The following is a 21,677-nucleotide window of genomic DNA, read 5'->3' as shown; positions in this document are numbered from 1 at the left end:
GCACAACATATTGGTTATTTGTATTAAATATGAACACATAAAAAGGTAAGAAAAGGGTGAGAAGTCCACCCGCATGACTTTGCTGCCATATGGTTACACATAAAAAGGTATTAGATTAAAATTTTTTTACCACTTTAATTATCAAAATTAATATATAATACTTTAATTCTAAAATTATAGTGTGAAATTTGGGCCTGTTTAAGATAGATCAATTTCTTTATGTCTGGTTTTATTTTAATTTTAACTGTAAATTAGGATCCACTTTTAATTTTGTTCTGTATTTAATTTTCAAATATAACATGTGTAAAGGGGTTGTTTTAGATAGGGTCATAGAAGAGTCCGGTATAGTGTAACAAATATTTATTAACAGGTTTAAGTTACACACGGACATTACATTTAACTTTAAGAAAAATTACAGAGCAACAGTCTGATACAACCTATCAAGTGGGAGCCAGGGCTTTTACTGAAGTACTTCTCTGGCTACTCACCAGCGGGCAGCCTTGTTGTCACAGTTAGTCCAACAGTTTATGTTACGGGATTGGTTACAAACTCCCCCTCTGGCTCCGCCGATGTCCTGGCAAGGAGACATTGTCTCTAGTCTCAGTTTTTTTTTTTTTTTTTTGTTTACTGGGCTAGAGACCTCTCTTTGGAGCACTGTCCGGAAACACAAGTTCTTGATTATTTCGGGAACGAGAAGTAACTTTTGGTGGTCTACCTCTCTTCCTGAGCGGAAGAATGGGAGAAGTGGACGAGTCCTTGAAAGGTGTTAGTGCAGACATATGGTACACTCCTAAGGGTTCTGATGGTTTATGAAGGCTTGAAATAATATAGGAAGTAGGTGATTTCTGTGTCATTACCAACCGTCATGCTTTGGTATGAACTTTGAAGTCTTTTTGTTTTTTGCATTGCTAACGGGATGTAAATTGACCCATACCTTATCACCTGGTGAATAAAACACTTTTCGCCTTCCTTTATCATATTGCTTTTTACGTTGATCTTGCTTTATTTCGATATGCTCTCGTATGTCCTTTGTAATAGTTGCTAATCGTTTAAGATAAGGGGTGATTTAAGGAACAAAGTTATCATTTTCAACCACAGCTTTGAAATCGTGAACAACGTTGTCGACAGTCCTCAGCTCTTTTCCAAACATTAGGAATGCTGGTGTATGGCCTGTAGTGTCACAGACGGCCGTATTCATAGCGAAGCGAATAACTGCGAGTTTGGAATGCCAGTTGTCATGCATATCTCTTACTAGGATTGCAAGACGAGGTTTTAAGTCTCTATTTTTCCGTTCGACAGGATTTGACTGAGGAAAGTAAACTGGTATCAAGTATTGATTGATATTTAATGTACAGCAAACCTGTTGCATGACTGCACTGATAAACTGGGTGCCGTTATCGCTGATGATTCTTCATGGTATACCATGCCGCATGAATACTTCTTCGATGAGGGTTATAGTGCAGTCGCGTGCTGTAGCTTGAGCAAGAGGAAATAATTCAATCCATCGCGTAGCACAGTCTTCGACAATGAAGATCCATTGTTTTCCAGTGTCAGTTTTTGTCAGTGGTCCAAACAAATGAATAGATATGATCTTAAAACGTTGAGAATAGACAGGAGTTCTTAGCAGTTCAGCTGGCTTTTGGTTGGTAGCCTTGTAGCGGTTGCACTCAGGAGAGCATTTCACATAGTCGGATATGTATTTTTTCATACCAGTCCAATAATAAGGTCTGGCAATTTGTTGGAATGTTCCTTCCTTTCCATAATGTCCAGCCATTGGGTCATCATGGTGCTTTCGCATGATTGATTCACGCTCGGCAGCTGGAATTACTAACTGGGCCTCTTCTGAATCAGAGTCAGGGACATATCGGTAGAGAGCACCTTGATGCATTAAGAATCCCCGTTCAGTCCAGTTGGCACATTCTTCAGTTCTCTGAGTGGATTCGAAACTTTCTATAATCTTTTTAAAGTTTTCATCTTTAAGTTGAGATTCACGGATGTCTTTTGGACTTCTTGTGGGCGTGTCCACCACAGATATATTTGAAATCTCGCAAGGTGAAACTTCATATTCGGCGCTTGGACAGGACAGCATGTCAGCGATGACATTTGCCTTTCCAGGAATGTATCGTACTTTCAGGTTGAAAGACTAAATTTCAAGCATCCATCTAGCAAGTCTTCCGGTTGGAGACTTAAGGTTCAAAAGCCATTTTAGAGGTTGATGATTGGATGCTTTAGTTACTTCTGATCCTTCTACGTAACCACGAAATATCTTCAGGGCCCAGACTACAGCAAGGGCTTCTCGTTCAGTCGTCGAATAGTTTCGCTCAGCCGGAGAAAGCAGTCGGCTGGCATATTCGATAGGGTGCTTTTTAGACCCTTCCCCTTGAAGTAAAACTGCTCCAAGAGCATAACTGCTTGCATCTGTTCGAAGAATATACGGTTGAGTTCCATTTGCTTGTTTCAACACAGGAAATGTTATAAGGCAGTTTTTTAGAGTTTCAAATGCTTTTTGCTGGTTGAAATCCCATTCCCATTGGACTTTCTTCTTCGTCAAATCACTAAGAGGTCGTGATATTTCCGGGAAGTTTTGTATATATCGTCTAAACCAAGAACATGTTTGAAGAAAGGACTGGAGTTCCTTGATGTTTTTGGGAGGTAGAATTCTCTGGATGGAGGAAACTTTTTCTGGATCAACTTCGATTCCTTTTTGTGTAATCCAAAATCCCAAATATTTCACACGAGAAGAAGCGATGTGGCATTTCTCTCTGTTTGCGTGCAGTTTAAAGAGCAAAAGCCTTTCGAAAACAGCTTTGAGATCACAAAGGTGTTTCTCGAATGATTCTGACAACACGATTATGTCGTCCAGATAGATGAGGGTTAGGATGTTCTCAAGTCCATGGCGAAAACGGTCTATCAATCTCTGGAATGTTGCTGGGGCATTCCGAAGACCAAAGGGCATTTGTAAGAAACAATATGTTCCGAAGAGACACACAAATGCTGTCTTGTCTTGATCATCAGTATGAACCTTCTGTTTTGGCCTCCTCGGTGATTGCGGTGATTTGTGCCCAGAGGACGCACCGCACAAAGAGTTAGTTGCGTTACAGAACGTAAGGGAAGCGGACACGCCAAAATGTCGGCGTATTACCGCTAATTGAGGTAATTGCATCGTATCTGTCAGGTGGCAGAAAACTAGCCACCTGGCATGTGAATTGATGTATCAATTCACATGCCAGGTGGCAGAATATGTCTATCATGTACATGCCAGGAGGCATAACGCTTGCAAATATGCCAGGTGGCATACGACTTGTAAATAAATTGCAAATAAATGTACAGTAAAATATCTTGGTGCAGTAGATCAAGGAACAAGCATCAACAACCTTCTGATCATTTGGATACGTACATTTTTTTTGGTGACCCGGACGTGATTTGTGGAGATGAAGAATGGATGAAGAAAAGTAGTGAGTTCATGACTGAAAAGCCAGGATTTAGCGCGAAGAAATTCGAGGTAGGCCCTTTTTCATTTTTCCAGTTTTGAATAGAATTGTTGAATAAAAATCTTGTTGATTATTATAGTTGATAGAATCTAATGGTAAAATGGAGGCTACGAATAAGGCAAAGAAGTTGCGTACGGTGACGCGTAACTTAACTACTAAGTTGATGAGTAAAATAGATTCTGCATTGTTAGAAGAGGGTGAAACCGCGGATGAGAAATTAAAAGAATTACTCGAAATGTTACTTGAAAAATCGCAGTTGTTGAAACAATACGATTCTCAGATTGAAAAACTTATAATTACGGAACAGGGGTTAGAAACAGAAGTAATTTCCGCGCAGGAATATCAGGAAAAATTATAAGTTTTAAATGTAAAATTCAGGAAAAATTAAGAAAAAACGCATGTAAAGTTGAATCTAGAAATTCTAGTGAGGAAACTATATCTCCGAAGTTGAAAACTTGTGAAGTTAATACTTTAAAATTGCCAAAATTAACGATTACAAAATATTACGGTGATCCTTGTTCTTGGCTTGAATTCTGGAATCAGTTTAGTAATTCCATTCACCAAAACAAAAGTCTCAGTTCGGTTGACAAGTTTTGTTATTTAAAATCGCTTTTGGGAGGTTTAGCTTTAAATGCTATTAGTGGATTAACATTTACTAGTGAAAACTATACGGTGGCTGTTGATATACTAAAAAACCGTTTCGGCAGAGATGACCTGCTAATTAATGCGCATATGAATAAATTGTTGAGTTTAGAACCTGTAAAATATTCCGGAAATACGGCTTCTTTGAGGAAGCTTTATGACGATATAGAAATACAAATAAGGAATTTAAATTCTTTAAATGTTACTAGTGGTTCTTATGGACATTTATTATCCCCTATTTTGTTAAAGTTAATACCCGAGAATTTAACTCTAGAATTCACTAGGAAAAGAAGTGATAAACAAAATTTCGATGTTAATGAACTACTAACGTTCTTGAAAACGGAAGTGGAATGTAGGGAAACATCAATGATGTTAGCACGTTCTAAGAATTTTGATGTAAATGAAACATCAATACGAAACAAAAGTTCCCATCAAGGTTATCAAAATAAATCTTACATGCATTCTAAAAGAAATGATTACAGTATGAATAAGCAAGGTGCCTCGGTATTAACTAGTCAAAACGAAACTCCCTCTAAATACTTTCAAAAATCACATTTTAATCCAAATCGAAAGTTCTCTACCCCACCTAAGAAAGAGAATCCAAATGTCTGCATATTTTGTTTATCTGCTTGTCATATGAATCATGATTGCGCACTTGATTTAAAGACTCGCCGAAAGGCATTAATGGATCGAGGTTTATGTTTTATTTGCTTTTCGAAAGGGCATCCAAGGCATTTCTGTGCTCATGAAGATGAAAAATGCAGACTGTGCAATGTCCAAGGTTTACATAATTCCTTAATTTGTGACACCGCATCGATAGGTTTAGAGACAGATACTTCCAATCAGACAAAACAAACGCCAATCCCTGAAGCTTCTCTTTCGCTCTTATGTAATGAAAATAATAACAAAATTAAACTACCTACTTCCGTTCTTTTACAGACGTTTTTGGCAACAGTTAGGTGTAAAGGGGGGAACGAAAAGGTATTACGTTGTATGCTAGATTCAGGGTCAACAAAGTCATTCATCTTATGAGAAGTGGTTGATTCACTGGAGTTGAAAATTATTAATAAAGAAGCGCTTATTATTTTCACATTTGGATGCAAAGATGCAAAAGAGCGCTTGTATGATATCGTAGAAATTGTATTGCAAAATGTAAGCCATCCCAGTAAAAAGATAAAAATTAACGCAATAGTCATTGATTCTATGACACTAGGTCAAGTAAAAGTTCCTTCTCGGTGGATACAAAAGATGGCATTTGAGAAGGGAATAGAATTAGCAGATGCTGGTACGAGTGACGAAATTCAAGTGTTAATAGGTTCGAATTATATTTGGGAAATTTTAGGAGAACAAAACGTGAAGATTTGTAAAAAATTAATCGCAACAGAAAGCACTTTCGGTTTTTGTGATTCAAGGCAAGGACGAAGGATCAAAGTGTAAGGACGCAAGAGTTAATCATATAACCATTGTAAATGAGGACTTAGATTATGAAAGAGTTAAAAAATTATGGGAATTAGAAGCAATTGGGATAAGTTCGGATAAAGAAATATCTCTATCAGATAAAGAAATTTTAGAGTCATTTGAACGAAATACAACTTACAAGAATAAAAGGTATGAAACTCGATTATTGTGGAAAGAGGGTGTTGAAGGTTTAAATAACAATTATGAAATCGTGAAAAAGCGCTTACAATTTTTAAATAATAAGTTTCAGAAAAATAGCGAGGTATATTTAAAATATAATGAGATAATTAATGAACACTTGAGAGATGGTATAGTGGAAAGGGTAGATACGTATTTAAATGGTAATTTGGAAACAAGGTATTACATGCCTCATCACGCGGTAGTGCGCGAGCAGAAGGATTCTACAAAGGTTAGAATAGTTTTTGACGCTTCTTCTAAAAGTAAGGGAAATTTATCACTTAAAGATTGTTTGGAAAGCGGACCTAATTTAAATCCTGATTTGCTAAAGATTATCATTAAATTCAGGGTACATTCAATTGCATTTTGTGCCGACATTCAGCGTGCATTTTTAGAGGTAGGCTTAGCTAAAGAAGACAGGGATTTTTAAAATTTTTTGTGGATAAGTGAGGAAGGGTCAAATCTCGATCACAGTAATCCCAACTTACAAGTTCTCCAACACAATCGAGTTCCTTTCGGGGTCAAGTGCTCACCTTATTTATTAACAGCTACAATAAGACTGCATTAAAAAAAGTATGAAGATGCCTACGAAGAGGCATGCAGTATGTTAAAAGAGCTTTATGTAGATGATTTAATTTCTGGGACAGTTAATGTAGCAAAGGCCTCACATTTAAGCAAGGACATGATTTTCATTCTTAGCGAGGCCAGTATGAATCTACGTAGATGGGTTTCAAACTCACCTGAGCTGAATGAACTATGGAAACTTAATGGAACTGACTCTCGTGAAACATCTGAAGACTCTTTGGTACCGTTGAAAGTTTTAGGTCTTATCTGGGACAATGTCAATGATAATTTGAAATAGATGTATCTCAGTTTGAGAAGTTACAAAATCTCAAAGTAACTAAACGCATCATTTTAGCAGCATGTGGTATGCTCTTTGATCCCTTAGGAATTATGAATCCATTTACTGTTCGAATTAAACTCTTAATGCAAACTATGTGGGAAAAGGGTATTCAATGGGACGAAAATGTTCCTCTTGATACAAAATTCATATTTCAGAAATGGTTAAAGGAAGTTGAAAAAATAAAGTTTTTCGAAATTCCCAGACAGTACTTCAGTGATATGTGTTGGAAGTTTATAGAAGTTCACATATTTTCTGATGCCAGTCCCAAGTGTTATGGTGCTTTAGCATATTTTAGATTTAAGAAGAAAAATAAATGTAAAACAAGTTTCATAATGTCGAAATCCCGTTTGACTCCATTAAAAAGGGTAACACTCCCTAGGCTTGAACTTTTGGGAACATTAATTTTTGCAAGATTAGTTTCATATTTGCAATCGATATTTCCGAAGTTGGATGAGGGAAATATATTTTACTGGACTGATTCCCAAATTTGCATTCACTGGATCAAGGGATCTGCCAAAGAGTGGAAACAATTTGTTAGAAATCGTGTGGTAGAAATCAAGGAGAAAACAATTTTAAACAACTGGTACTTTTGCAGTGGGAAGACAAACACTGCTGATAAACTTACGAGGGGGATGGACGCTGAAGCTCTAATTAATGATAGTGATTGGTTTTCTGGGCCACCCTGGCTTTCAGAAGTAGATATTCGACATCACATAAACGAAATGAATACCTAAGCTGACTTGCAAAACGTTAGTGAAGAACGTAAATGTGTTACTTTGAAAACACTTGTGGAATCTACAGAACCGTTACTAAATCTTGAACTGTACGGAAATTTAACCAAAATACTGGGAATAATGGCTTATGTTCTGCGCTTCGTGAACAACTGTAAATCCGCTCGTGAAAAGCAATCTGTTGTTCTTACCGCCTATGAGTTACGGAAGGCTTCAGAATTTATTATAAGAAATGTTCAACTTAATGAATTTTCAGAAGAAATTAAGGCTTTAAAGACAGAACAACCCATTAAAACTAAAAGCAAAATCATTTCACTTAATCCATTTCTAGATGAAAATGAAATTTTAAGAGTAGGAGGTAGATTAAGAAACGCAGAAATTACCAGAGAAAGTAAACATCCCATTATATTGCCAAATAATAATGACTTCACAAAATTAATGATACAGCATTATCACGAAAAACATTTACACGGAGGGTTGCATTTAATGTTAGCTGCAATAAGACAGAAATACTGGATAATAAGTGCAAAGAATGAAATTAAAAGATGCATTTGGAAATGCATAAAATGTTGCAGAGTACGAGCAGTAACATCTATTCAATTAATGGGAGAACTACCTGCAAGTAGAGTGATTCCAAGTAGAACCTTTTCAAAGGTTGGCGTTGATTATGCCGGCCCATTTTCTGTGAAAATGAAAAGGGGAAGAGGTATAAGACCAATTAAATGTTATATCTGTATTTTTGTTTGTTTAGCTACAAAGGCTATCCATTTAGAGATTGCTAGCGACTTATCAGGTGAAGCATTCCTAGCTGCTCTAAAACGATTTGCTTCGAGGAGAGGAAAACCTCAAGAAATAAGAAGTGATTGTGGAACTAATTTTATAGGTTCAAATAAAATCCTCAAGGAAGCAGTTTCATCTGTCCAGTCAACCTCAGAATTTCAAAGGTGGTTAGCAAATGAAAACATAAGGTGGATATTCAACCCGCCAGCTGCTCCACATCATGGTGGTATATGGGAGGCAGCTGTTAGATCTATGAAGCTGCATCTAAAGAAATGTGTTGGAACTCAAATTTTGACTTATGAAGAGTTTCTAACTCTAATTGCACAAATTGAAGCATGCTTAAATTCGAGGCCAATAACACCGGTCTCCAGTGATCCCAATGATTTGACAGCTTTGACTCCTGGACACTTTATTATAGGGACTTCTTTAACAGCTGTTCCAGAACAAGATTTAACCGAAGTACGAGTGTCTCCATTGCAAAGATGGCAACTAACACAGCAGATGTTCCAAGGGTTTTGGAAGCGGTGGTCTAAAGAGTACCTGTGCCAACTACAGCAGCGTAGCAAATGGAGACAGCCTAGCAGAAATATTAGTCTAAATGACTTGGTTCTCATTAAAGAAGATAATCTGCCTTCATTACGTTGGAAACTCGGGCGAGTAATAGAAGTGTTTCATGGAAGAGACAATAATGTCTGAGTAGTTAGACTAAAAACTGTGCATGGGGACATTAAACGTCCTATTACCAAACTGTGTCTTTTACCAGTTGAAGAACATTAACTTAAGTGTTTGTTTCATATTGAATATGTTTTATTATTATTTTCATTTCTTATTGTACTAATAATTTTATTTGTTTGTTCTAGTTTAACCCTCATAGTTAACGTTTCAATATAGTAAGATATAAGATGTTTTGCTAGAAGATTGGTAAGTGTAACATGTAATTTTATACTTTTTGAAGGTTTTTGTATGTTTTCAGTTTCTATATTTTTCATTTACTTGTTTGCATATATTGAAGATTGTATTAAGATGAATGTAATTCATCGGGGGGTAGGATGTTTTGGCCTCCTCAGTGATCTGTGCCCAGACGGCGCACCGCACAAAGAGTTAGTTGCATTACAGAACGTAAGGGAAGCGGACACGCCAAAATGTCGGGCGTTTTACTGCTAATTGAGGTAATTGCATCGTATCTGTCAGGTGGCAGAAAACTAGTATGATGTATCAATTCACATGCCAGGTGGCAGAATATGTCTATCATGTACATGCCAGGAGGCATAACACTTGTAAATATGCCAGGTGGCATACGACTTGTAAATAAATTGTAAATAAATGTACAGTAAAATATCTTGGTGCAATAGATAAAGGAACAAGCATCAACAACCCTCTGATCATTTGGATACGTACACCTTCACTTGGTGATAACCTGCACGGCGATCAAGGGTCGACATGAAAGGAGTAGGTTTCCGTCCATTCTCGGAAGTGGGTAGGAATCTGGAACTGAAATCGTGTTCAATTTCTGGTAATCTATGCAGAGGCGTACTGTTCCATTAGGTTTCAGTATTAAAACAACTGGGGATGCATAAGGGGATTCGTATTCTTCAATTATTCCTTCGGATAAGAGCTTGTCAATTTCTTGCTTTAAGATTTCTTTCTTAGCAGGGTTCATTCTGTATGGTGGTACAGCTACTGGGGGATGGTTTCCAGTTTTAATTCGATGTTCTATGAAAGGTGTTGCTTCTCCCCCTGGTTGGAAGATAGTTGAATATTGACTCAATATTTCATTTAATTGTGATCTTTGATGAGCTGATAGATGTTGTCCTTCACATTCTCTTAACAGTACAGTGTCAACTTCCGACGTACATTTGGTTCGATCGTTAGGTTTAGAATCATCATCAATAAACTTAAACTTTTGTTGCGGATTATTGTGGTAAAACCACCAGATTTTGTAGATCTAAAACAATTCCAGCACTTCTAAGAAAATCCGATCCTAAAAGAGTCCTGTTCTCCTTTGCTGAGGAAAGCGCAAATAAAGTTATGCGGAATGATCTTTCTTCGATGTGAATGTCTACCTGGGTCATGTGGACCTCTTTGTTCCTTTGAATACCGTCTGCAAGAGTGACCTTCATAGTAGTTTTCTTAAATTCTGATCCTTGTTCTTTCAAGAGATTATATAATGTTTCTCCCACTATAGTGCGAGTAGCACCAGTATCAGCACAGACAATTCCCGTAAATCCGTTGATTTTTACTCTTAAAAGAGTCGTGTGAAGTGTCTCTACAGACACTGTATGTAAATTGCTTTGAATCAGTTGATTCTTTACTTAAAGAAGGAGAGCAGGTTGGACACTTAGCCTTAACGACGCCCAATTTTCCACAACCATAACAACTAACAGTTGATCGATCTTCTCTCATGCCAGAATTCCTTGTCACTGAGTTTTTAACAAGTTGAGGGTTATTTTTATAATTTTTAGGACCACTACGTTGGAGTGTTATTATTGACGTTTCTACTCCTGATGTTTTTAGCTTCTTCATATAAATCTAATTTATCAGCCAGTTGAAGCGGATCAGTCCACTCGGACCAATGATCCACAAAATGTTCTCTATACTCAGAAGGTCTGATATCATCAAATCCTTTAACTTCTCAAAAGTATTGACTTTTAATTCGCCAATCCAGCCATCGAAGAAATTTCTCAAATCGAAGTAAAAATCTCGCCATGTACTATCTGGACTTTTGTGATGTTGCGAAAATAACTGTCGAAACTTTTCAGCACTCAATTTAAAACGCTTTAAGAGAATTTGTTTAATGTTGTCATAATCTTGTGCATCACCAGCAGATTCCTTTGCGACGTCATTAGATAAACCTAAGAGATACACTACCCATTTCCCTTGAGGTATGTTCAAAATTGCTAGTTGCCTTTCAAATAGTGAGAAAAAGGCTCATGTCATCACTTTTTGGATTAAAGTGAGGAATTAAAGTTTGTAATTGTAACTTAGGAATACCCATGTCAGTGAGTTTCAAAGCAGGTACGGAATCATGATTAGCACCTGAACTAGCTACTTGTATTTTCAGTTTCTCAAGCTCGTGCTTGCGTTCTTCTATCTTTTTCTTTTCGTTATATTCGCGTTTCTCTCGCTGTTTTCTTTCGTAAATTCACATTCCTTTATTTCTTTTCGTTCCGCAATAATTCTAAAATATAGATCTTTAGTGAACTCTTCATTATATCCCTAACTCATTAAAATGGCATCCTTAATATCAACTATTGTCAATTTGTTCCGTAACATTCACCCCAAGTTCTTTTGCTAGAACACACATATCTTGTTTACGTCCTTTAGCGAAAAACGACATGATGACGTGTTTCACTTAAAATAAATTCTTCGATAAAAAAACTATTATACACACTTACATATACTACACACTTTATTGTGGCACTAACTAGAAGGTTGTAATGAGGTCACATTACCCAGAAACGACTTTTAGTAATTGTACCATAGAATAGCACTATACTAAAGTTAGTTATATCAAAAGTAACACAATGTCAAAATAATATATAAAAAAAAAAAAAAAAAACTCTCTTACTTAAAATAAAACATTTTACAGGGCTTAGAAATAGCAGAGTTTAAATAACATCAATAAAATCCTTTTCAGTTAATTACTTCTATTCTCAAAAGACAGAATAAAACATTCATGGATAGCAATACACTTATGAAACTAAAAGAATTACGCACATCTGAAATGAGAGCTATTTGAAATGCATAAACTAAAATTATTTATTTAAAGAAAAAACATGCAAAAGTACCCATAACATTATTTTGCATATATATATGCCACTAATTCTGAAAATCTAAAAACCATATATTGCAAGAGCATAAACTGAAAACTGAGATAAGGAAACAAAAATTAAATAAGAAAGAAGTATATTTAAATATCACAAAATCTTGAATTTTACAGTTTATAAACACTTTTATAAAATTCTCTCTACTTACTGTAGCTTGCCTATGAGAATCAGATAACATTTCATGGGTAATTACATGATTATCATGCAATGAATCCAAATCCACCCATAATGATTTAGCTACCTCTGGATCAGAATAGAATGTTGAGTTGTAATATGTATGATGATCTTCCTTAAGCTAGAAAAAGAACGTCATATTATAAAGCGATGGAAGTAAATTAAATTTAGCAGCAAATAAATAAATGAATAAAATGTTTTTCTTATGCAAAATTTTTTTAAAAAAGGGGCGTAATGCAGAATAAGATATAAGGTATTTCTCCCGCTTTCCTAGCGTGCCTTCATGGTGTAGTAGTTCTGCACGCTAGGCAGGTATTTCAGAGGTCTGTCATTCGATTCCCGATGAAGGCGATTGCTCATTTTTCATCTTGCCTGCTTCCAAAAATCCTAATGTCTCTACAGTGGTGCCCGAACTAAAAGGGTGTTGGATAAGGATTCTCCACACCCGGGATTTTACAATACGGTCCCCTAAAAAGCCCAGTTGCCCTTTAAAAAGGGGAGTATATAAGGTATTTCTCCCACTTTCCTGGCATGCCTTCATGGTGTAGTGTTTCTGCACGCTGGGCCGGAATTCCAGAGGTCCGTGGTTCGATTCTCGGCGAAGGCAATTGCTCATTTTTCATCTTGCCTGCTTCTAAAAATCCTAATGTCACTACAAAGAAAATACATTATTGCTATTAAATAGCTTAGGAGAAAAGAATTATTGTAATGTATATCTACAATATATATTATTGAGGATTATGTTACTATATGGCATAGGTAAAAAAATAATCTAAAATTGTTGGTCATTCGCCTCCACCAGAATTTCACACAATAAATGTTTATTAAATATAGTTATGCTACACATTTCATTTAGATTAAATCTAGGCAACTCTTTTACCTAAAGAATCAGGGGTAATGCAGGCCATAAATAAAACAGCATTTTTGGATACAAATTGTTATAATCAAGGATAGTGAATTTTAACATAAAAAATATATAAATTTCTAACAAACAAGAATCTTAAGAGACAAATGATGTTTTTTACTTCTTTCACAATTTTTTAAATTTCAGGAGTAAAGTTTATTATTCAGATTCCTGAAACTCTGTCAAAAGCAATCGAGTACCATCTGATGAACGCTGATCATAATCAGGGTTCATAGCCACATTTTAATTAAAAAAATAAGCACCTATAAGCACTTTTCAAGCACATTTTAAGAAAAAAATAAGCACCTGTCTAATTACATTATACACAACTGCATAACCATAAATTAAACTTGCAATTTAAAATATGAGCAATGCAATATTTATTAAGAGAATGAGCATTACCTCAACCATGGAAAACAATTAACTTTTTTTTTTTTAAATTTTAAATGACAGTTCAATTTACAGAATTAGTTTACAATGAGAGAAAAAAAAAACTATGCAGAACTAAACTATATTACAAGATTTAATGATGAAATTTCAGTTCAAAATATAGAAAATAAATACTAATAATAAGCCATATTAATTGTATTCGCTTGGCACCTAATAATAAATACAATTTTTCCCACTCATATTAATATTTAAATAATTTAACTTATATAAAAATTCTGAACATTTTCTAAATTTTCATTGCATAACAGTTTTCTCTTAACATATATTCCAAGCAAAGTAATTTAAGTAGAAAAGAGGAACATTTCTGAAATCAAGAGACGGGAAATTGCCTCATGTAGTCATCCTTTAACAGTAAAAGCTTAACTAACCTGTATACTCGGAAATTGCCGAATATTCCGTATAGTCGAGGGTAACTGGAAAAAGAGGAGGAGGGGGAGATTGTAGCCGTTCTTTAAATTTCTCGGCTAAATAAATGATTTTGACATTTCGATATGTGCATCATATAAAAATAGACCAACGGAACTGAGAAATATTCTGCTTAGAAAGAACAGTAAAACTCTTGTGTGTTCATAAATAAATCTCAGACCGAACATCAAAATTAATTATCTCTGCAAAATACCGCAAACGTTATTGCGCAACAAGGTTTTTAAATATCCTATAAGAAAGTATTTTGCTGATCTTGATTGCGCAATACGTGCGGCGTAATTCATCCATACGTGATATTTATTACGCACTCGGAATCGGAATCAACAGTTGCCGGTATTCGAAGAATAAAGAACTAAATAAAGGAAAAGAAAGAGACTTACTAATCTGGGGTGTTTTTGATTCGAATTTTGAACAGACCGTTAAATTTCCCGAATAGAATCATTCTTCGCTTGGGTTGGGTAGACCGCAAAACTTTTAGTCCTATTCAATCCAGATTGGACAGTGACCAAAAAAAAAAAAAAAAAAAAAAAAAAAAAAAAAGTTCGCTGCTTCAATATTAGAGATTTTTCGGAGAAACGGGAGAACCTCCCAATCTCCGTACTGTATAATGTATTGTAAAAAAAAAAAAAAAAAAAAAAAAAATATTCTGACTATTCGATTACTTTCCTTTTATTTAAGCCATTCCGAATATTATTCCTTAGAAAGCTAATCTGTGTAAAAATAAACCCATTTTTGGAAGTTTATTATCTAAACTTCAGCAGCTACTGCAACTATATTATTATAAATATTCAGACATATGCTCATAATATAAGCATAACGTAGTATTTGAGTGGGAGGAAAAGAATACTGAATGTACCGGAATTTTCTACGATTTTCGCAATTCTTTGACCAATAGAACGACGTGCACCATAGGTTACGTTAATGCAGAGAAAGGGGGAAAAGCTATTTCCGGGAGTATGATTCACCATCTGACGTTCCATATAAAGAAAAAAAGTTGTTTATTTAGTTTAGGATTTGGTACAGGGGGGAAAATGCGCGTTCATTAAAAAAAGCACTAAAAGCAAAAAATAAGCACCAAAAACAAAAAAAAATAAGGGCTTAAAAGAAAAAGTAAGCACCTATAAGGGCCTTTATATTTTATTTTCAAAGATAAGGACTTATAAGCACTTGTAAGGACGGCTACGAACCCTGATAATTCTTCATCATAATTGTTATTGACCATTCTCATGATGGTTCTCTGAGATAAACTTACATATTCAAATTTGTGTTTAAAAATATCAGGACATACAATTTTACAAGCTTCAGTCAAGACATGCATTCCTTGATAATTTTCCATAAGAAAATAGTCCCTCCTATTGTTATCAGCAATAACAAAACCATTTCCTACACTAGCATTTTGCTCTTTAGTTTGCTTTCTGAACACATTTTGCCGTCTGAATAAACTTTAAAAGAATCAATTAGCTGCTTCTTTCACCTTGCTTTTGGAGTTAAATCAGTACCATATTCAGAATGCTTAGAAATGAAATATATTTTAATATTATACTTTTTCAACACTGATATACTTTCCTGCCAAACTGGAAAAACTGCCTTATTATTTAAAAAGGGAGGCACTTTGCAATCCACTTTTATTAAATTCTTGATTCTCCTTTTTCTTATTCTTGATTTTTAAGAGGAAAAAAAAATATTTTTATCATTACTGGGCTTAAGTTGATCCCTTATGAAGTCACAAAAAAAAAAAAAAAAAAAAAAAAAAAAAAAAAGGAATGCCAGATGTAATCAGTGATCTTTGAAATCATGATCATTTCTTAACTTCCATCAGCATTACACAGTAGAGAAAATTTGCACCTAAGGTGTTACTGTTGCTCGTTTTAGCTGTTACTGACTTGCTCTAGTTCCCCTGCATTTCCAAATTCTACCTAATCCTATAATCACTACATTACAGTGGAAACAATATGACTTTCCCCCCTTACTTATGAGAAAAGAAAACATGAATGTTACGTGTGTCAAGTAAAAAACATCGCTTCTACGGCAACTATTACAGAAATATCAGATCTGAACTTCCTGATAAAAGCTTGTTTTCATCAGGTGATGACCATAATACAATACAAAGTTCGAAATCCGGACGCCCATTATTCGGAATAATCTAAAATCCGGACCCTAAAACCACCAGCTACGTTTTCTCGTAGGATTTACACTTGTGCATTTTGATTTCCCCCTCCACACATAATAAAATATCTGTACGGTCCCGATTCTTAATTTCACTTCGACACTAAATAAAATACCCTGCTATTGAAGAAACAATCATTTTACCTTGTACGATCATTTAATTTGGCTCCATTACTGCGTATCTGTTTGGCACACATCTCAAACCGAAACATTCCACATAGATCCATTGTTGATTTGACGCCAACCTAGCAAATCATTATTTATTATATTTTCACCGCATATTTATCAAAACATGACAAGTTGAGTAATGACTCACTTAGCAATGCCTAAACAATTTTTTTATGTTAGTAATTGAATAATAAAGGAGTATGGTAACCTTTTATGTTGACATTATGCTTGGTAATAATTACAGATTTAAGTTAAAAGCACTAAAAAATGTTGATGAAGAAAAGTTTACCAAAAATTTCTTTCCACATGCTAAAATTAGATTTTGTTGATGATACTCTGAGACAAAAAGATTACATGTAGGGCTATTTGAATTAAAAATAACTGATTTGTTATTCACATAAACCCAGAATCGTGCCAGAGCTTGTATGGTCACACCGGGTCACAGAATTTAGGACCCACGGAGACTGCATCAGGCAGTAAGATATTTAATGACAGCCCTCAATAAGGCTTAAGTATATGCGGGAATTTATTTATTCAGAACTCTGATAAGCCTTAAGCAGGTGCAAGAAATATATATAAGTATAATAAATAACAAAACTAATACAATCCAGGCTTAAATGTCTCAGTACACGATAGAAGCAAGATAAAATTTAACGGTACAACTTGTCATTAGTCGCCAAGCTCATGATGCATAGCCAAATATGTACAGTGAAGGATAGCTAAATTTGATGATGACAGCCGCTAATTGTAAAGGTTTTCAGATATTACAGAACAAAGGTGAAATTATCCAATTAACAGATTTTGTAAAGAAATGCGGAGAAGCAGTAATACATGAAGATGATATAAAAGAAGTTTTTCATTACGATGACAACGCTTCTCAATCATCAATCAATTAATGAATGGAAAAATCTGTAGTATGGTTCTAGATCCATAAAATACCACTACTAATAGTGAAGAAAGTGACAGAGAAGTTACTGAAAACAAGAAAATTTCGATTGACAAGTTAGTCAGAATTCTCGAAATAGCAGTTACAGGACTTCAACCATAACAAGATTATACAAGAGATTATGTCTGTCTACAGACTAACTAAACAAGAGATTATGTCTGTCTACAGAATTAAAGAGAAAGTATTATGCAAAAAAACGAAACAACTTACATTGAAAGAAGTGTTTGGAAAGGTAAGCAAATAAATATTAAGCTTTTTTTTTTTTTTTTTTTTTTTTTTTTTTTTTTTGTAAATTTTGATACCCATTAGATTAAGAATACTTCATTATTTCCAGAAATCAAGATTTCATATTTTTTATTTTATAATTTCTACATGCCATCTTACTAGATTTAAACTGATGATCTAATATCCGGAAAAATCCCAAATCCGGAATCGCTAATGTCCCGATGAGTCCGGATTTCGGACTTTGTACTGTACTCACAGTCAACATGTAAAAAGTGCATCTGAGTAAAAAATTAATAATGCATTGTTTAATGAAAGTTATACTGACATTGTCAACCATGCTCATGGATATATTATTATGGATAAAGACATTGTTTACATTTTTGAAAGAGAAAGTAAAGAGAAAGTAATGTGCAAATTGTGTTGTAATTCTGTCAATATTTCTGAGAGAAAACACTTTGGATTATTTCCAGCAATTTCTGTTACATGTGAACTTTTAAAACTGAATTCAATAATTTGAAAAATGCGAAACATGCAGTTTTAAAACTGAATTCAATAAAATGTGAAAAATGTGAACCATGCAGTTTTAAAAATGAATTCAATAATTCAAAATTGATTGAGGAACACAAAAATGTTCCTGAATTGAGCAGATGAATTGTATATGCTATACGATGCATTGGCCAAGGTCTGGAACCTCTAGAAACATTTTGTGGTGTAATGGATCTAGGTAAATCTGTGATACAGAATGCTTATGATAAAATCTGAAAGCATATACATGCAGCTTCAAAAACTGTTGCCATTAAAAGTATGAAAATTACTCTAGCAAAACTAAACAAATTCTGTCACCATAAGTGGGGATGGAAAGTGGGAAACGAGAGGATATACTTCGCATATAGAAGTAAATTCTGTAACAGGAGCTGAAACAGGGAACGTTTTAGATTTTGAAGTTCTCTCATCCACTTGTAAAGGTTATATGAGGAAAGCAAAAAAAATCTATAAAAGCTTTCGAAGAGGGGTAAATGAAGTATTTGCCAAATTGTCAAAAAATCATGTCAGTTCTTCCAGAAAAATGGAAGTCCATAGTATGATAAAATTTTTTCGCAGATCAGAAGCTCAAAGAGGTCAACATATTAATTATATTGGCGACACTTATTCTAGAACATTCACTGGCTACAACGCATGATAGCAAACAATATGGTGACGAAACTGTTTCAAAACTTGAACGTGTTGGTCACGACAAAAGAGAATGGGAACTCGACTGAGAAAGCTAAAACAAGATTATAGATCTGAAAATCTGAAGGAAGGTAAACCTTTATCAGGCAAAGGAAGACTAACAGACACTGTGATAAATAAGCTGACTCAGTACTATGGAAATGCAATTCGCTTAAATGCTTTGTCAGTTGATAAAACGCGTAAGGGTATCTGGGCGGTTTATTTTCATACGAGGTAAACTGATGCTGAACCGTTACATATATATTGTCCTGCTGGTGCAGAATCATGGTGTAAATATCAACAGGCAGTTTTAAATGGCTCGATGGGTAATTTCATCATAAAGCAACTTTGCCATTTTCAGTCATGGATGTTATAAAACCAGTTTTTAAAGTTTCATCAAGTCCAGATCTTTTGAAACAACGCCTTGGTAGCTTTACCCAGAATACGAATGAATCTTTTAATTCCCGCACATGGCAGATGTGTCCAAAGACTTCTAGATCTGGAAAACAAATAGCAGAAATTGCTGTACATGAAGCAGCAATTTTATTTAACATCAGTAAAAAGGGTAGGCTATCTGTCATGAGGCAAATGGGTATCCGTTCAGGTATAAATGTAGTAAAATCTTAACTTCGAAGTGAATGAAATGTGTAAATACTGTTAAGAAGACAGACTACTGCAAACCACTATAGAAGCACAAAAAGCAAGGAAAAGATCCAAAACAAGTTTAGAACATTAGCAATTGCATCAAGAAGGAATAATTTATAAGCCTGGATGTTTTTAATTTCTGTATAGAAATATTATGAAAAGTGAGAGTATTTTGTGGTAATATTCAAGTTATGTGTGTTGACAAAAGTTTAAACGTCTTGTTCATGAAACTGATTATTAATATATTTTTGTTCTCAGAAATATTTTAGAGGATTATAACACAGTTTGCACATTGAACTCTCTTTTAAATATCTAAAAAATATATCTTTATCTACAATAATGTATCCTTGAAAATGGTTGACTGTCATTATCACTTTCATTAAACAACACATTAATTTTTTTCTCAGATGCATTTTCCTTATTTCTGTCAATAACTTTATTCAAAACATACACAAAAAGCATAAAATACAAATTCGTTACCAAATAGTATGAGTTAAACTCATAAAATCAGAGTATTATTCATTTCTATAGCAATGAAAACTTTACAGGCTTTCATCTCAAAGGGTGATGTTTTGTTTTTTTATGCTTTGTGATTGATATTTCAAAAACTTAATATACATTTATGGAATCTGTACTTTGAATTAATTTGGAATAACAGGAAATAGTATTATCATGTTATTCCAAATTAATTGAACTAAAATTGTGGTATTTTTGATTTGATTTTATGAGGTAAATAAAAAACAAAATATATCAAAAAATTTAGATTTAATATATATATATTAAAGAACTAAAACTGCATGAATTGTCTAATATTTTAAGTTAAGTTATATTTTCAAATATTCTTCTGCATAAAAAAAGAAAAAGTAAACATTTTGGTAAAAATTTTAGCGTAGTTTCGCGCCCCCCCCCCCCCGAGTTAAGAATTTGTTTCTTTTTTTACAAAAGAATTCTATTTTAAGACTAAGTTTAAGGCAAAAAATATTATGATGTGTTCATAAAACAGTTGGAACTTTGGATACAACAAAAAAGTATGCATATGAAAATGACATTGTTGCTTGACTAAAGTAATGTTATGAGCATGGTTGCGGAAGAATGGTCATGTGCATGGTTGCCAGAGTTGGCACATTCTGAAAACCTGGCAACTTTTACCAGTTGCATTAATATGAATGTACCAAACCAGGAATAACTCACTGATTTTGTTTACTTTAAAGTGCATTTTCAGGCAAGTTATTTTTGTAAAAAACAATTTTGCTCTGGCAATCCCTGCAACCATTTATCTCCATAACAACTTATTTTTATGAAAAGGAAAATATTACTTGTTATTGCAGCATCTTTTTTTCCTATATGTAAAAAATAAGTTCTACAGCTGTGAAATCCCGTTTGTGACTGTCCAGTTCTTTATAGCTAACTAAACTCAAAAGCACAACAGCTCTAGTGGGCCATGGCCTGCAGTGCCTCGAAATCCTGAGCAGTGGTCCCAGGGTGCATGAGCATATAATCTGGACAAGGGGTCAGCTAGTCACAGAGCAACCAGTGTTTTGTTCCCAAGAGAATTTGGCACTCATTTTATCGACTCATTCAAGGAATGAAAGGGCGAGTCATCCTTGTCCAGACAGGGGATTGAACCTCAGAACTGTGGTGGTGGTACTGCACAACACACTAGCCACTGTACTACTGGCCTTTCATTTACAATTGTTTGACAGAATTAACATCAGCTGAACGGAAAAAAAGACAGTTGGCTATTGCCGACAAAACAGATTCAAACAATCACTAACAAGAAGTCTGTACTTAAGTTTCTAATAATATGGAAAAGCCTAATAAAAGGAAGAAGGATGAATACCTTCAAAGCAATAGCTATCTAGTACTTTATGCAGAGAGACCGATGAATGTTTTACTGTAAGAGTTGCAGATAAGAGTGTGGCTGAGAATTCTGCAGGGACAAATAAGGCAACTTTGGCAGGATATCTGCCATCTAATGGTTCAATCATAGCCAACTTATATAGCTGACTAGATAACATTAAGTATCATTATTTATTTTTTATATGGCAACACTAAAATTGATTGTTATTTTCATCAATTTTTTTTTGGACATTTTATAACCTGTTCGAATTTTAAAAAAGCATTTCAGTGGCAACATCTAAGAAATGAATTACTAACTCAAAACAGTAGATCACACACTACACAATTACCCATATTTAAGTTCAGCAAAAATTTATTATGTAAGTACTAAAACTCTTACATCGGCGATCCAAGATTTGAGATTTTTTCGGATGTTAGATCATCATTCTAAATCTACTAAGATGGCATGTAGAAATTATTAAATTAAGAATATGAAATCGTGATTTATGAAATAA

General features: G+C 34.5%; 1 protein-coding gene across 2 annotated transcripts in view; it reads right to left on the bottom strand.

Moving 5' to 3' along the window:
- Nucleotides 1-21,677, bottom strand: part of LOC118202291 (plexin domain-containing protein 2-like) — a 76,663-nt gene that overhangs the window by 34,005 nt on the left and 20,981 nt on the right. For both annotated transcript variants that reach the window (XM_085825314.1, XM_085825315.1), the window contains exon 3: nucleotides 12,159-12,305. In XM_085825314.1, the coding sequence (XP_085681440.1) occupies nucleotides 12,159-12,305 (147 nt within the window). The remainder of the gene's footprint in view (nucleotides 1-12,158; nucleotides 12,306-21,677) is intronic.

The sequence above is a fragment of the Stegodyphus dumicola genome, chromosome 10 (assembly GCF_044657685.1).
Source record: "Stegodyphus dumicola isolate Sdum_Otavi_A_Nest chromosome 10, ASM4465768v1".
Taxonomy (NCBI): domain Eukaryota; kingdom Metazoa; phylum Arthropoda; class Arachnida; order Araneae; family Eresidae; genus Stegodyphus; species Stegodyphus dumicola.
The sequence above is the reverse complement of the archived record's forward strand: the minus strand, read 5'-3'. Positions and strand labels throughout refer to the sequence as shown.